At 44.1% G+C, this 16369-nt stretch overlaps 1 protein-coding gene across 1 annotated transcript; it reads left to right on the top strand.

Moving 5' to 3' along the window:
- Positions 1-4406: 4406 nt before the first annotated feature.
- LOC132783273 (metallothionein-1-like) lies at positions 4407-15515 on the top strand. The gene is made up of 3 exons (XM_060788397.2): positions 4407-4626; positions 8234-8299; positions 15244-15515. Exons 1-3 carry the CDS (start codon positions 4422-4424, stop codon positions 15336-15338), a joined length of 366 nt encoding a protein of 121 aa, XP_060644380.2. The 5' UTR covers positions 4407-4421; the 3' UTR covers positions 15339-15515.
- The last annotated feature ends 854 nt before the right edge of the window (positions 15516-16369 follow it).

Genomic DNA, 16369 nt, shown 5'->3' with positions numbered 1-16369 from the left:
TGGCAGTGAGACCAACTTCCCCTGAGAAAATTCCCAGCAAGAGCTACGTGCCTTGTAACCTTACTTTCTGGATAACCCTCGGGTGCTGGATGAGTGCCTGGCCGCTGTTGCTGTCTGGATTGTTTCTGTGTCTCAGCACTGGAAAAATCCGGATTATGGCAGGCTTGCCAGACAATCAACGTTTATTGCAACCATTCAAGGACAATAGCAAAGACTGGCTCGCAGGCCTCCGGGACTCTCTGGTCACTTGGACATCTCCTAATCTCCATAATCCACTCAAGAACACATTGTTTCCCCTTGTCCCGCCTCCTTCTCTCCTGATTCGTCGAGGCGCTGAGGCGGCAGAAGCCCAACGATTGGCCCAGGTGCTCAGGAGGTGGTCAAGCCTCCTCCCAGCTGTAGAGGCGCCAGCCAATCATCATCAAGCTGGCAGGGGGGCGGGGAGCGGGAAATTCAAATCTGACAACTCTGTTACTGTATACTTGGAGGGAAACAGAATGTGTATATCCTTCCATAACTTCTGTATCATTGATAGTATGCATGGATTTTGATTGTTGTTTTTTTTTTAAGTGGAGAGCTTATGGTATCTGCTTTCTGTTGTCGGCCTCTCGTGCAAATACCAACCAGGCTCATCCAGATTAACATCCTAGAATAGGAGGGATCTAATACAACCCTACACATGTCTTGCTGTTGTCAAGTCATTTCCGACGTACAGCAACCTCAAGGCAAACCTTTCACGGGGGTTTCTTGGCAAGGGCTGAACAAACCTTGCCAAGAATTTCCTGTCTAAACAAGAAATTCATTTCGGCGCCGTAGACACCTGACACATATTGCCTGAAGGTCATTGGCATCCTCAGTATTTATGATATGCTATTAGCCACAGATGCAGGTGAAACTTCAGGAGAGAATGCTGCTGGAACATGGCCATACAGACCAAAATACTCCCAACAACCCAGTGATTATAGCCATGAATCAGGTCATTGTGCCAAATTTGGTCCAGATTCATTGGTGTTTGGGTTCACCATGCTCTCTGGATGTCAGTGAACTACAACTCCCCCAAATCAAAGTGAATTTCCACCAAAGTGTTCCAGTACTTTTTTTTGCTGGTCCTGAGGGGTTTGTGTACACGTTGTCCCCCCCTCCCCCCCTTTGTGGGAAAGTTTGATTCCACAACCCCCGCTATAATGAGTCCTCCTCCGCAAATAATCCGTTTCTCTTTTATCCCGCCCGAGTTTTTAATTAGTTTCAATTAGTTTTTCTTTTAATCATTACATGTAGCCCGCCCATTGTCATTGTGATTGTGTCATTGTAATTTTTATATTGTTACGTATTCACATGTTTTATGTAATAATTACTAGCCGTCCCCTGCCAGGCGTTGCTGTGGCCCAGTCTGGTGATCTGGAAAATAAAGTAACAAGAAAGTGTTGGTTTCTAATATATGTAATTCCTTTCTGCTTCTGAGTAAACAGTATTTCTTGCTGTTACTTTGTCAGTGTTGATGTGGAGAGTGTCTGGTTTGCCTACTCTGGAATATGCAACATATCATAGTCCTTCTTTAAGGGTCTCTTTCAAATCTATGATAGTATATCTGTGTGTATGTGTGAGAGAGAATCATATCTATCTATCTATATCTATGGCCAGATGGCTCTCTGTCAGGAGGGCTCTGATTACATTTTCTTGCCCTGGTGAAGAGAGTTGGACTGGATGGCCTTAAGTATTTTCTGTTGGTCATGGGGCTTCTGTGTTCATATTTGGGCATATGGAATATTTGTGTCAAGTTTGGTCCAGATCCATCATTGTTTGAGGCCACAGTGCTCTCTGGATGTAGGTGAACTACAACTCCCAAACTCAAGGTCAATGCCCACCAAACCCTTCCAGTGTGTTCTGTTGGTCATGGAATTCCTGTATGCAGGGCCGTAGCCAGAAAAAAATTTTTCGGGGAGGGTTGACAATTTTTTTGGGGGGGGGGAGGGTTTGAAAATTTCGGGGAGGGTTGAAAATTTGGGGGGTAGGTGGGGTTGAAACCTGCCTCCTAGCTCACACTGAAGCAAAGAGCACAGCAGGGGGCAGAGCAACCTTCCATAGCCCGCAGCTCCACCCCTGTCAACCACCTCCACCAAGTCTGGCCTCCTTAATGAGAGCATTCAACACACACACGCACAACTTGGTTGCTTCACTACATCGGCTATTGATGCAAGTAAGGACAGTGTGAATAAATTGTCAATATTTGCTTGAGATAGTGCTTACAGTTCTGGAGGGACTCTTGATTTTTTGCATCTCATAGACTTAGCACGGGGATTGGGTTAACCAGTTAAAATTCATGAGTAAACCAGGTTTTTTAAAAAAATCTGAAACATTTCGGGGGGGGGGTTGAACCCCTAAAACCACCCCTCGCTACAGGCCTGCCTGTATGCCATGTTTGGTTGAATTCCATCATTGGTGGAGTTCAGAATGCTCTTTGATTGTAGGTGAACTATAAATCCCAGCAACTACAACTCCCAAATGCCAAGGTTTATTTCTCTTAAACTCCATCTGTGTTCATATTTGGGCATATGGAATATCCGTGCCAAGTTTGGTCCAGATAAATCATTGTTTAAGTTTACAGTGCTCTCTGGATGTGGGTGAACTATAATTCCCAAACTCAAGGTCAATGTCCACCAAACCCTTCCAGTTTTTTCTGTTGCTCATGGGAGCTTTGTGTGCTAAATTTGGCCCAATTCCATCATTGGTGGAGTTCAGAATGCTCTTTGATTGTAGGAAAACTAAAAATCCCAGCAACGACAATTCCCAAATGACAAAATCATTTTTTTTAAGTGGAGGACATAAATTGGACTGTTAGGTGTCTTGTGTCCAAATTTGGTGTCAATTCTCCCAGTGGTTTTTGAGTTCTGATGGTAGCACGAACTAACATTACATTAGGTTCTTGTGGGTTTTTTCGGGCTATAGAGCCATGTTCTAGAGGCATTTCTCCTGACGTTTCGCCTGCATCTATGGCAAACATCCTCAGAGGTAGAGGTCTGTTGGAATTAGGACAATGGGTTTATATATATCTGTGGAATGGCTGGGGTGGGGCAAGGAGCCATAGCAGAGCACCTGATGAACCAGCCTGGACACAGCATATTATTTGAGAACACAGAAATGCTGGACCACACCAACAACCACCATGTCAGACTACACAGAGAAGCCATTGAAATCCACAAGCATGTGGACAATTTCAACAGAAAGGAAGAGACCATGAAAATGAACAAAATCTGGCTACCAGTATTAAAAAACTCTAAAATTATAACAGCTAAACAACAGAGAGGAAAAAACCAGGCACAGATTAACACCTCCCAGCAGCAGATTTTCCCAGGCGCAGGCAGGCCTTCAAATGCTAATGAAGGTGATCAGCTAAACATTCACACCTAACTGCAGCAGGGAAGAGCTCCTTGCCCCACCCCAGCCATTCCACAGATATATATAAACTCCTTGTCCTAATTCCAACAGACCTTCTCAACCTCTGAGGATGCTTGCCATAGATGCAGGCGAAACGTCAGGAGAAATGCCTCTAGAACATGGCTCTATAGCCCGAAAAAACCCACAAGAACCTAGTGATTTCAGCCATGAAAGCCTTCGACAATACATTAACATTACATTTTTATTTTTATATATAGATGATGTTGTTGTTTATTCTTTGCGTTTTCGGTTTGCGTTTTCGGTTTTATTCTATTGTAATGTGTTGTTTGGGCTTGGCCTCATGTAAGCCACTCCAATTCCCTATCGGGGAGATGGTGGCAGGGTATAAATAAAGATTATTATTATTATTATTATTATTATTATTATTATTATTATTATGTGCCAAGTTTGGTCCAATTCCATCTTTGCTGGAGTTCAGAATGCTTCTTGATTGCATGTTAACTATAAATCCTAGTACCTACAACTCCAAAATGTCCAGGCCCATTCCCCTCCAAACTCACCACTATGGAAATTTGGGCATATTGGGTATGCATTCCAAGTTGGGTCCAAATCCATCTCTGTTTGGGTTCATAAGGCACTCTGGATGTAGGTGAACTACAACTCCTCTAAATCCCTCCAAAGACCTCCAATATGCCTTCGACAACACATAAATGTGTTCATGAGTTCAACAAAGCTGGTAGACCGTTAGGAATTGTGGCAGTTGAAGTCCAAAACACCTGGAGGGTGTATATCTGGCCTATAGTTTTCTCTGCCCAAAATCTTTGTTGTCTTCCCAAATCTCCCAGGATTGCATGCATAAGGCAGCATTGTGCCAGGGCAGTGCAAGTGTTGCCAAGCTGCATTCATGCCATGTGCCCAGAGAGGGAGAGATTCCCACTCTGCCAGCAACATGCCAGCTCCTCCTTCTCGGCCGGGGCAAGCCAAGTGACTCAGTTTCCCCTCCCACGCATTTCCCCCCACAACCCATGCACACGGCGTGCCTTGGAGAGAGGCGGAGAGGGGGCGGTGGCGTGGCTTTTGCACCCGAAGCTCCTCTGCCTGGATATAAAAGCCCAGCTGGCAACAGCTCTGGAGTAAAACTGCACCTGACTTTTTCCTCTCCGAGAGCAACACAGCCAGACCCGACACACAAAAACAGAATGGATGCTCAAGACTGTCCTTGCATCAGCGGTGAGTGGGTTTGAATCCAAATCAGGTTTCCACATCACAATTTTCACACTCAATAACTTCATCATCACTACCATGCTTTGCTTTATGGGGTTGTATTTGAGATGCGTGAACCCTTTTCTCTTTCATCTCCAACTATGGGACTGTGGGAAGTTTGATGCTGGGGCTATGCTGCCATCCAAGTTTGAACTGCATTATATGTCTCTCTACATCTATATAATGCAATACAAACTGCACAACGTGGAGGTGTAGATTCAGAAAGTTTGGCAACTTCGAAGCCGCAGGCTGGGTCTACGCTACCATCGAATGCATGTTTGAACTACATTATATGTCTCTCCATGTTGACCATATAATGCAATACAGACTGCACGACATGGAGATGTAGAGTCAGAAAGTTTGGTGATTTCGAAGCCTCCGTCTGGAACTATGATACCATCCAATGCAAGTTTGAACTGCATTATATGTCTCTCCATACTGACCATATAATGCAATACAGACTGAACAACATGGAGGTGTAGATCCAAAAAGTTTGGGGACTTTGAAGCCTCTGTTTGGATCTACGCTACCATCCAATGCATGTTTGAACTGCATTATATGTCTCTCCACACTGACCATATAATGCAATACAGAATGCCTGGCATGGTGATATAGATCCAGAAAGTTTGGCGACTTTGAAGCCTCCGTCTGGAACTACGCTACCATCCAATGCAAGTTTGAACTGCGTTATATATCTCTCCGCACTGATCATATAATGCAATAAAGATTGCACGACATGGCGGTGCAGATTCAGAAAGTTTGGCAACTTCGAAGCCTTCGACTGGATGTACTTTGCCATCCAATGCAAGTCTGAACTGCATTATATGTCTCTCCATACTAACCATATAATGTAATACACATTGCATGACATGATAGTGTAGGTGCCGAAAGTTTGAGGACTTTGAAGTCTCTAGCTGGATTTATGCTACCATTCAATGCAAGTCTGAACTGCATTATATGTCTCTCTGCACTGACCATATAATGCAATACAGATTGCACGACATGGTGGTGAAGATCCAGAAAGTTTGGGGACTTCAAAGCCTCCGACTGGATCTACACTACCATCCAAAGCATGTTTGAACTGCATTATATGTCTCTCCACACTGACCATATAATGCAATAGAGACTGCTTGACATGGTGGTATAAATCCAGAAAGTTTGGGGACTTTGAAACCTCTAGTTGGATCTACACTACCACCTAATGCACGTTTGAACTGTATTATATGTCTCTCCATACTGACCATATAATGCAATACAGACTGCACGACATGGAGGTGTAGATTCAGAAAGTTTGGCAACTTTGAAGCCTCCGACTGGATCTACGCTGCCATCCATAGCACGTTTGAACTGCATTATATGTCTCTCCATACTGACCATATAATGCGATACAGACTGCACAACATGGTGGTGAACGTTCAGAAAGTTTGGAGACTTCGAAGCTTCCAACTGGATCTACGCTACCATCCAATGCACATTTGAACTGCATTATGTGTCTCTCCATACTGACCATATAATGCAATACAGACTGTTGGCATGGTGGTATAGATTCAGAAAGTTTGGGAACTTTGAAGCCTCTGGCTGGATCTACACTACCATCCAATGCACGTTTGAACTGCATTATATGTCTCTCCATACTGACCATATAATGCAATACAGACTGCACGACATGGTGGTATAGATTCAGAAAGTTTGGCAACTTCAAAGCCTCCATCTTAATCTACGTTACTATCCAATGCACGTTTGAATTGCATTATATGTCTCTCCATATTTACCATATAATGTGATACAGACTGCATGACATGGTGGTGAACGTTCAGAAAGTTTGGGGACTTCAAAACCTCTGTTTGGATCTACATTACCATCCAATGCATGTTTGAACTGCACTATATGTCTCTCCATACTGACCATATAATGCAATACAGATTGCACGACATGATTGTGTAGGTCCCGAAAGTTTGGGGACTTTGAAGTCTCTAGCTGGATTTATGCTACCATTCAATGCAAGTCTGAACTGCATTATATGTCTCTCCATACTGACCATATAATGCAATACAGACTGCACAACATGGAGGCGTAGATCCAGAAAGTTTGGCGACTTTGAAGCTTCCAACTGGATCTACGCTACCATCCAATGCACATTTGAACTGCATTATGTGTCTCTCCATACTGACCATATAATGCAATACAGACTGATGGCATGGTGGTATAGATTCAGAAAGTTTGGGGACATCGAAGCCTCCGTCTTGATCTACGTTACTATCCAATGCAGGTTTGAACTGCATTATATGTCTCTCCATATTGACCATATAATGCAGTACAGATTGCACGACATGGCGTTGCAGATCCAGAAAGTTTGGGGACTTTGAAGCCTCCATCTTGATCTACACTACCATCCAATGCAAGTCTGAACTGCATTATATGTCTCTCCATATTGACCATATAATGCAATACGGATTGCACGACATGGCAGTGCATATCTAGAAAGTTTGGCGACTTTGAAGCTTCCAACTGGATCTACGCTACCATCCAATGCACATTTGAACTGCATTATGTGTCTCTCCACACTGACCATGTAATGCAATACGAACTACATGACATTGTGGTATGGATTCAGAAAGTTTGGCGACTTTGAAGCCTCCGACTGGAGTTACGTTACCATCCAACGCACATTTGAACTGCATTATATGTCTCTCCGTACTGACCATATAACGCAATACAAAATGTGTGACATGGTGGTGAACGTTCAGAAAGTTTGGCGACTTCGAAGCCCCTATTTGGATCTACGCTACTATCCAATGCACGTTTGAACTGCATTATATGTCTCTCCATACTGGCCATATAATGCAATGCAAACTGCATGACATTGCAGTATAGATTCAGAAAGTTTTGGAGACTTCGAAGCTCCATAATGCAATACAAACTACATAACATTGAGGTGTAGTTCTAGAAAGTTTGGGCACTTCGAAGCCTCCGACTTGATCTACACTGCCATTCAGTGCAAGTTTGAACTGCATTATATAGGTCTACGCTGACTATATTGTACACTTCTAACTGTGTTACATGGCAGTGTAATTGCAACCTCCGCTGAGGAGAGAAATGGTGCATCTACATGGTAGAATGAATGCAGTTTGACACCGCTTTGAGTGCCATGGCTCAATGCAATCGAATGCCAAGAGAGAGAGTTGTCGTTTTGCAAGCTCTTTCGCCTTCTCCGCTAAAGATTTTTTGGTGCCTCTCCAAACTACAACAATAGTTCCATAGCACTGAGCCGTCGGAGTGAAAGTGGTGCCAAAACTGTATCCATTCTCCAATACAGACCTACTCAAAAATTTGAGAAAAATGTGCTTTAATTTTGGGGATGTTTTTCCAGCGAGCGAACTGTTGTTGATGTTGTGCGCCTTGCACAAAAATGAAATGCTTCCTTCAGGATTGGTGCATTCTGGATTGGTTTCCCATAATGCAAACATTCCTAGAAATATCTTTGCAATGTAACAAGGGGAATGGTCTCTAAGATGAGTTAAGTTTCCCATCGCAACTATTTTAATATTTCTTTCTTCTTTCGTTCCTTTCGTAGGCGGTGCCTGTACCTGCGGCAACAACTGTCAGTGCAAAAACTGCAAGTGCAAGACATGCAAGAAAAGTAAGTGTGATGCATTGTCGGAGACTTTCACGGCCAAAATCACTGGGTTGTTGTGAGTTTCCTGGGCGGTTTGGCCATGTTCTAGAAGCATTCTCTCCTGACATTTCGCCTACATCTATGGCTGGCATACTCAGAGGTTTGTTTTATGAACAAAATCTGGCTACCAGTATTAAAAAAAACTCTAAAATTACAATAGCACAACAACAGAGAGGAAAGAAACAAGGACATGTAATCACCTCTCAACAAAAGTTTGCTCCAGGCACTGTCAGGCCATTATATGCTAATCAAGGTGGTCAGTTGAAACATTCACACCTAGCTCCGGCAGACAAGAGTCCTTTGTCCCACCCTGGTCATTCCACAGAACCCTTTTCCTAGTTCCAACAGACCTCACTACCTCTGAAGATGCTTGCCATAGATGCAGGCGAAACGTCAGGAGAGAATGCCTCTAGGACATGGCCATATAGCCCGAAAAAACCTATAACAACCCAGTGATTCTGGCCATGAAAGCCTTCGACAATACAATATTTATTATAGTAGCTATTTCCCCATCATAGACATCAAAAGACCATAGATGTAGGCGAAACGTCAGGAGAGAATGCCTCTAGAACATGGCCATATAGCCCGAAAAAACCTACAACAACCCAGTGATTCCGGCCATGAAAGCTTTCAACAATACAATATTTATTATAGTAGCTATTCCCCCATCATAGACATCAAAAGACCATAGATGTAGGCGAAACGTCAGGAGAGAATGCCTCTAGAACATGGCCATATAGCCCGAAAAAACCTACAACAACCCAGTGATTCCGGCCATGAAAGCTTTCAACAATACAATATTTATTATAGTAGCTATTCCCCCATCATAGACATCAAAAGACCATAGATGTAGGCGAAACGTCAGGAGAGAATGCCTCTAGAACATGGCCATATAACCCGAAAAAACCTACAACAACCCAGTGATTCCGGCCATGAAAGCCTTCGACAATACAATATTTATTATAGTAGCTATTTCCCCATCATAGACATCAAAAGACCATAGATGCAGGCGAAACGTCAGGAGAGAATGCCTCTAGGACATGGCCATATAGCCCGAAAAAACCTACAACAACCCAGTGATTCCGGCCATGAAAGCCTTCGACAATACAATATTTATTATAGTAGCTATTTCCCCATCATAGACATCAAAAGACCATAGATGCAGGCGAAACGTCAGGAGAGAATGCCTCTAGGACATGGCCATACAGCCCAAAAAAACCTATAACAACCCAGTGATTCCGGCCATGAAAGCTTTCGACAATACAATATTTATTATAGTAGCTATTCCCCCATCATAGACATCAAAAGACCATAGATGTAGGCGAAACATCAGGAGAGAATGCCTCTAGAACATGGCCATATAGCCCGAAAAAAACTACAACAACCCAGTGATTCCGGCCATGAAAGCCTTCGACAATACAATATTTATTATAGTAGCTATTCCCCCCATCATAGACATCAAAAGACCATAGATGCAGGCGAAACGTCAGGAGAGAATGCCTCTAGGACATGGCCATATAGCCCGACAAAACCTACAACAACCCGGTGATTCCGGCCATGAAAGCCTTCGACAATACAATATTTATTATAGTAGCTCTTCCCCCATCATAGACATCAAAAGACCATAGATGCAGGCGAAACGTCAGGAGAGAATGCCTCTAGAACATGGCCGTATAGCCTGAAAAAACCTATAACAACCCAGTGATTCCGGCCACGAAAGCCTTCGACAATACAATATTTATTATAGTAGCTCTTCCCCCATCATAGACATCAAAAGACCATAGATGCAGGCGAAACGTCAGGAGAGAATGCCTCTAGAACATGGCCGTATAGCCTGAAAAAACCTATAACAACCCAGTGATTCCGGCCACGAAAGCCTTCGACAATACAATATTTATTATAGTAGCTCTTCCCCCATCATAGACATCAAAAGACCATAGATGCAGGCGAAATGTCAGGAGAGAATGCCTCTAGAACATGGCCATACAGCCCGAAAAAACCTACAACAACCCAGTGATTCCGGCCATGAAAGCCTTCGACAACAGACCTCACAACCTCTGAGGATGCTTGCCATAGATGCAGGCGAAATGTCAGGAGAGAATGCCTCTAGAACATGGCCATATAGCCCGAAAAAACCTACAACAACCCAGTTGTGAGGTCTGTTGGAAACTAGGAAAATTAGGTTTGTAGTTTTCTTAGTTTCCAACAGACTCCACAACCTCTGAGGATGCCTGCCATAGATGTGGGCAAAACGTCAGGAGAGAATGCTTCTGGAACATGGGAAAACTCACAATAACCAAATAAGTATTTATTTATGTATTTATAGTATTTTTATACCACTTTTCTCACCCCGAGCGGGACTCAAAGCGGTTTACACATCATAAGTAATGGGAAAAATTCAATGCCAGTACAAACGATTACAATTATACACTACAATTAGACATAAATCAAATTAAAAAAAAATACATCAATGAGCAATAAAACAATAAAAAAGTCTCGTCCGTCGAGTCGCCGTTCCAGTATGGCTTTGAGACTATCTTCTGGGGGATAGCAGGGCATGGATCCGCTCCGGGTTTTACTCCAAACTTTAAGAAACGTCCTTTTTGCGCTGTGGGAGTCTAGTTCGCCTTTCCCACGAGGTTCAGAACCATGGACAGCACACTGGATGAAAACCTGAAGAGGATTTGTGTTTAGTAAACGTTTAAATGTCGGATTCGGACTCTCAAATCTGGGACTCAAATCCTTTTTTTATCCATGGCACAATGGGTTAAGCCCTTGTGCCGGCAGGACTGAAGACAGACAGGTCGCAGGTTCGAATCTGGGGACAGCACGGATGAGCTCCCACTGTCAGCTCCAGCTCCCCATGTTTAGTAAAGTTTAAATGTCGAATTCGGACTCTGGAGTCCAGGATTCAAATCCTTTTTTCACTCGTGGCGCAATGGGTTAAGCCCTTGTGCTGGCAGGACTGAAGACCGACAGGTTGCAGGTTCGAATCCGGGGAGAGCATGTAAGAGCTCCCACTGTCAGCTCCAGCTCCCCATGTTTAGTAAAATTTAAATGTCTGATTCGGACTCTGGAGTCCGGGACTCAAATCCTTTTTTCAGTCGTGGTGCAATGGGTTAAGCCCTTGTGCCAGCAGGACTGAAGACCGATAGGTCGCAGGTTCGAATCTGTGGAGAGCATAGATGAGCTCCCTCTGTCAGCTCCAGCTCCCCGTGTTTAGTAAAGTTTAAATGTCGAATTCGGACTCTGGAGTCCGGGACTCAAATCCTTTTTTCAGTCGTGGTGCAATGGGTTAAGCCCTTGTGCTAGCAGGACTGAAGACCGATAGGTCGCAGGTTCGAATCTGTGGAGAGCATAGATGAGCTCCCTCTGTCAGCTTCAGCTCCCCATGTTTAGTAAAGTTTAAATGTCAGATTCGGATTCTGGAATCCGGGACTCAAATCCTTTTCTTAGCTGTGGCGCGATGGGTTAAGCCCTTGAAGACTGACAGGTCGCAGGTTCGAATCCGGGGAGAGCACGGATGAGCTCCCACTGTCAGCTCCAGCTCCCCATGTTTAGTAAAGTTTAAATGACGGATTCGGATTCTGGAATCCGGGACTCCAATCCTTTTCTTAGCTGTGGCGTGATGGGTTAAGCCCTTGAAGACTGACAGGTCGCAGGTTCGAATCTGGGGAGAGCACGGATGAGCTCCCACTGTCAGCTCCAGCTCCCCATGTTTAGTAAAGTTTAAATGTCAGACTCTGGAATTCGGGAGTCCAATCCTTTTTTCAGCCGTGGTGCAATGGGTTAAGCCCTTGTGCTGGCAGGTCTGAAGACTGACAGGTCGCAGGTTCGAATCCGGGGAGAGCAAGGATGAGCTCCCTATGTCAGCTCCAGCTCCCCATGCGGGAATATGAGAGAAGCCTCCCCCAAGGATGGTAAAAGATCCGGGCAATGTCTCCTGGGCAACGTACTTGCAGACAACCAATTCTCTCACACCAGAAGCGACTTGCAGTTTCTCAAGTCACTCCTGACATGGAAAAAAAAAAGCCCACTTTGATCCATCTGTAAAATGGACATACTATTCGAAGGGATTGTTCCATATTGCAGTGAGTTGAGAGTATCTTCTGCAAGTTGACGTAGTTAGTAACCCGTTAGTGAGACCAGGAAGAGAAAAGTTTAGAAATTGTAGTGTTGTGTTATTATACTGCTCCATGCAATCAAACCTGTGTTGACCAAGGAACGAAAATGCAATACGAACTATGGACAATTGTGATTATGTACTTGATGGTGAACTGCTACTCCCATCATCCCCACTATTGAGGTTGATAGGAGTTGGCGTCCAGCGAGATTTTTCTCCCTTGCCTTGGCTTTGCTTCAAATGTGAGCCTCACAACCTCTGGGGATGCTTGCCATAGATGTGGGAGAAACGTCAGGAGAGAATGCTATGGGAATATGGTCGGAAAAATCACCGCAACCCTGAGTGTGGATAGATATATCCTTTGGATCAACTGGTATTGGAGCGGAGTGGGAGTGCGTCTACAGTGTACATTACTTACTTATTATTATTATTAATTATTATTAATTATAGTCGCTGCAGTTTCTCAAGTCGCTCCTGACACGACAAAAAAATAAAAATAAAATTATTAATTATTATTAATTATTATTAGTTATGTATTATTTATATATATTTATTATATAATATATAATTATTAATTATTATTAATTATTATTAATTGTTATTAATTATTATTAATTATTATTATTAATTATTATTACTTGTTATTAATTATTATTAATTATTATTATCAATTATTATTAATTATTATTAATTATTATTAATTATTATTAATACAGTGCATTAATTTTACAGTGTTGATCAGGCATGGGCAACCCCATTTTCACTGGGTTGTTGTGACTTTCCTGGGTGGTATGGCCATGTTCCAGAAGCATTCTCTCCTGACGTTTCACCTGCATCTGTGGCAGGCATCCTCAGATGTTTGGAGGTCTGCTGGAAACTAGGAAAATGGGGTCATATTCGAGTCATATGCTGGAAGCATTCTCTCCTGACGTTTCTCCCACATCTAGGGCAGGCATCCTCAGAGGGTGAAACTAGGAAAATGGGGAAACTAGGAAAACTCCCAGGCAGTAAGAAGCCAGACCTTGAAAGTGCTAGGCCATTCAGTGCTAATGAAGGAGGTCAACTGCAACATTCACATCTACCTCAAACAGATCAGAGTTCTTTCTCCCACCCTGGACATCATTCCACAAATATATAAACCCCATTTTCATTGGGTTGTTGTGAGTTTCCTGGGTGATATGGCCATGTTCCAGAAGCATTCTCTCCTGACGTTTCACCCACATCTATGACAGGCATCCTCAGAGGTTGTGAGGTCTGCTGGAAACTAGGAAAATGAAGTTTATATATCTAGTTTTCCTAGTTTCCAACAGGCCTCGCAACCTCTGAGGATGCCTGCCATAGATGTGGGTGAAACGTCAGGAGAGAATGCTTCTCGAATATGGCCATACAGCCTGGAAAACTCCCAACAAACCAGTGATTCTAGCCATGAAAGCCTTCAACAATATGTGTTGAATTAGTTGAGTAGTCATTGAGCCTGGTGGCATAGAGGATTAAACCGCTGAGCTGCTGAACTTGCTGACCGAAAGGTTGGCGGTTCGAATTCAGGGAGTGGGGTGAGCTTCCGCTGTTAGCCCCAGCTCCTGCCAACCTAGCGGTGCAAATCTGAGTAGATCAATAGGTATTGCTTTGGTGGGAATGTAATGACGCTCCATGCAGTTGAGCCTGGTGGCACAGCAGATTAAAGCGCTGAGCTGCTGAACTTGCTGACTGAAGGTTGGCAGTTCAAATCTGGGGAGAGAGGTGAGCTCCTGCTGTTAGCCCCAGCTCCTGTCAACCTAGCAGTTTGAATCTAAGTAGATCAATGGGTACCGCTTTGGTGGGAAAGTAATGGCGCTCCATGCAGTTGAGCCTGGCGGCACAGCAGGTTAAAGCGCTGAGCTGCTGAACTTGCTGAGCAAAGGTCGGTGGTTCGAATCCGAGGAGTGGAGTGAGCTCATGCTGTTAGCCCCAGCTCCTGCCAACCTAGCAGTTCAAATCTGAGTAGATCAATAGGTACCGCTTTGGTGGGAAGGTAATAGCGCTCCATGCGGTTGAGCCTGATGGCACAGCAGGTTGAACCGCTGAGCTGCTGAACTTGCTGACCAAGTGAGGTGAGCTCCTGCTGTTAGCCCTAGCTCCTGCCAATGTAGCAGTTCAAATCTGAGTAGATCAATGTGTGGGAAGGTAATGGCACTCCATGCAGTTGGGCCTGGTGGCACAGCAGGTTAAACCGCTGAGCTGCTGAACTTGCTGACCAAGTGAGGTGAGCTCCTGCTGTTAGCCCTAGCTCCTGCCAACCTAGCAGTTCGAATCTGAGTAGATCAATGTGTGGGAAGGTAATGGCGCTCCATGCGGTTGAGCCTGGTGGCACAGCAGATTAAAACGCTGAACTGCTGAACTTGCTGAACAAAGGTCGGCGGTTTGAATCCGGGGAGCAAGGTGAGCTCCCGCTGTTAGCCCCAGCTCCTGCCAACCTAGCAGTTTGAATCTGAGTCGATCAATAGGTACCGCTTTGGTGGGAAGGTTAACGGCGCTCTATGTAGTCATGCAGGCCACATGACCTTGGAGGTGTCTATGGACAACGCTGGCTCTTTGGCTTAGAAATGGAGATGAGCGCCACCTCTCAGAGTCAGACACAACGAGACTTAATGTCAAAAGGGAAAATGTGCTCTAGCAGGAGTTTAAGAAACTTTTCCCATGTTTTTATAATTGAACCAATGAGGAAAAAAGCACATATAACCCAGGAGCAAAAGTAGTGTTGCGTAGTGTTATTTACTATTGCTTTTCTCTCCCTTCCTCCTCGCAGGTTGCTGCTCCTGCTGTCCGGTGGGATGCTCCAAATGCGCCCAGGGCTGCATCTGCAAAGGGCCCCCTTCGTCCAAATGCAGCTGCTGCAAGTGAGCCGCCAACTCCGCCGCCTCTTGCAGCCTCTCGTCTGTACATTTGCCCGCTGCAAGGATGCCGCCCGAAACCTCTGTGGATATTATACGTCCGTCTGTTGTGCTTTCCAACCTTTTGTGGAAATAAGCTATGCGGAAAGTTAATAAAGCTATATGTGTGTGTGTATATAAGTCATAACCATGGCTGGCTGTTGTCTTGCTTTGGTTGATTTACCGACAGAGTAAATATTATCTCCCCTTGGGATTGCTTTTGGAGGGTTTCGCCAAGAGATGAATGGAAGCCACTATAGTGGTTTGGCTATTGGATCATGAATCTATAAAGACCTGTGTTCGAATCCCCACACATCCATTGAAACCACCCTGACATGTACACCTTGGGGTTGCCATAAGTCATAATTGACCTTGAGTTTGAGAGTTGTAGTTCACCTACATCCAGAGAGCACTGTGGACTCAAACAATGATGGACCTGGACCAAACTTGGCATGAATATTCCATATGACCAAATATGAACACACATGGAATTTGGGGGAAATAGACCTTGGCATTTGGGAGTTGTAGTTACTGGGATTTATAGTTCACCTACAATCAAAGACTATTCTGAATGAACCCCACAAATGACAGAATTGGGGCAAACTTCCCACACAGAACCCCCATGACCAACAGAAAATACTTAAGGCCATCCAGTCCAACTCCCTTCACCTGGGGAAGAAAACGTAATCAAAACCCTCCTGACAGAGAGCCATCCAGCCATAGATATAGGTAGGTAGATAGATATGACTCACACACGCACTGATGAAGTATTATAGATTTGAAAGGGACTCCTAAAGATGGATAATTATATGTTGCATGTTCCAGAGCAGGCAAACCAGACAATCTCTACGTTAACACTGTCAAAGAAACATCAAGAAATACTGTTTACCCACAAGTATAAAGACATTACAGCACTTTCTAATTACTTTATTTTCCATATCACCAGACTGGGCCACAGCAACGCGTGGCAGGGGACCGCTAGTTAAAATTAAAAGATTAAAA

Source organism: Anolis sagrei, chromosome 8, assembly GCF_037176765.1.
Source record: "Anolis sagrei isolate rAnoSag1 chromosome 8, rAnoSag1.mat, whole genome shotgun sequence".
In the NCBI taxonomy this organism is placed as follows: Eukaryota; Metazoa; Chordata; class Lepidosauria; order Squamata; family Dactyloidae; genus Anolis; species Anolis sagrei.
The sequence above is the reverse complement of the archived record's forward strand: the minus strand, read 5'-3'. Positions and strand labels throughout refer to the sequence as shown.

Coding starts and splice junctions, on each gene's coding strand:
- LOC132783273 (XM_060788397.2), top strand. CDS start 4,422: ATGCACACGGCGTGCCTTGGAGAGAGGCGGAGAGGGGGCGGTGGCGTG. Junction 4,627..8,233: donor AGACTGTCCTTGCATCAGCG/GTGAGTGGGTTT, acceptor TTCCTTTCGTAG/GCGGTGCCTGTACCTGCGGC. Junction 8,300..15,243: donor GTGCAAGACATGCAAGAAAA/GTAAGTGTGATG, acceptor TCCTCCTCGCAG/GTTGCTGCTCCTGCTGTCCG.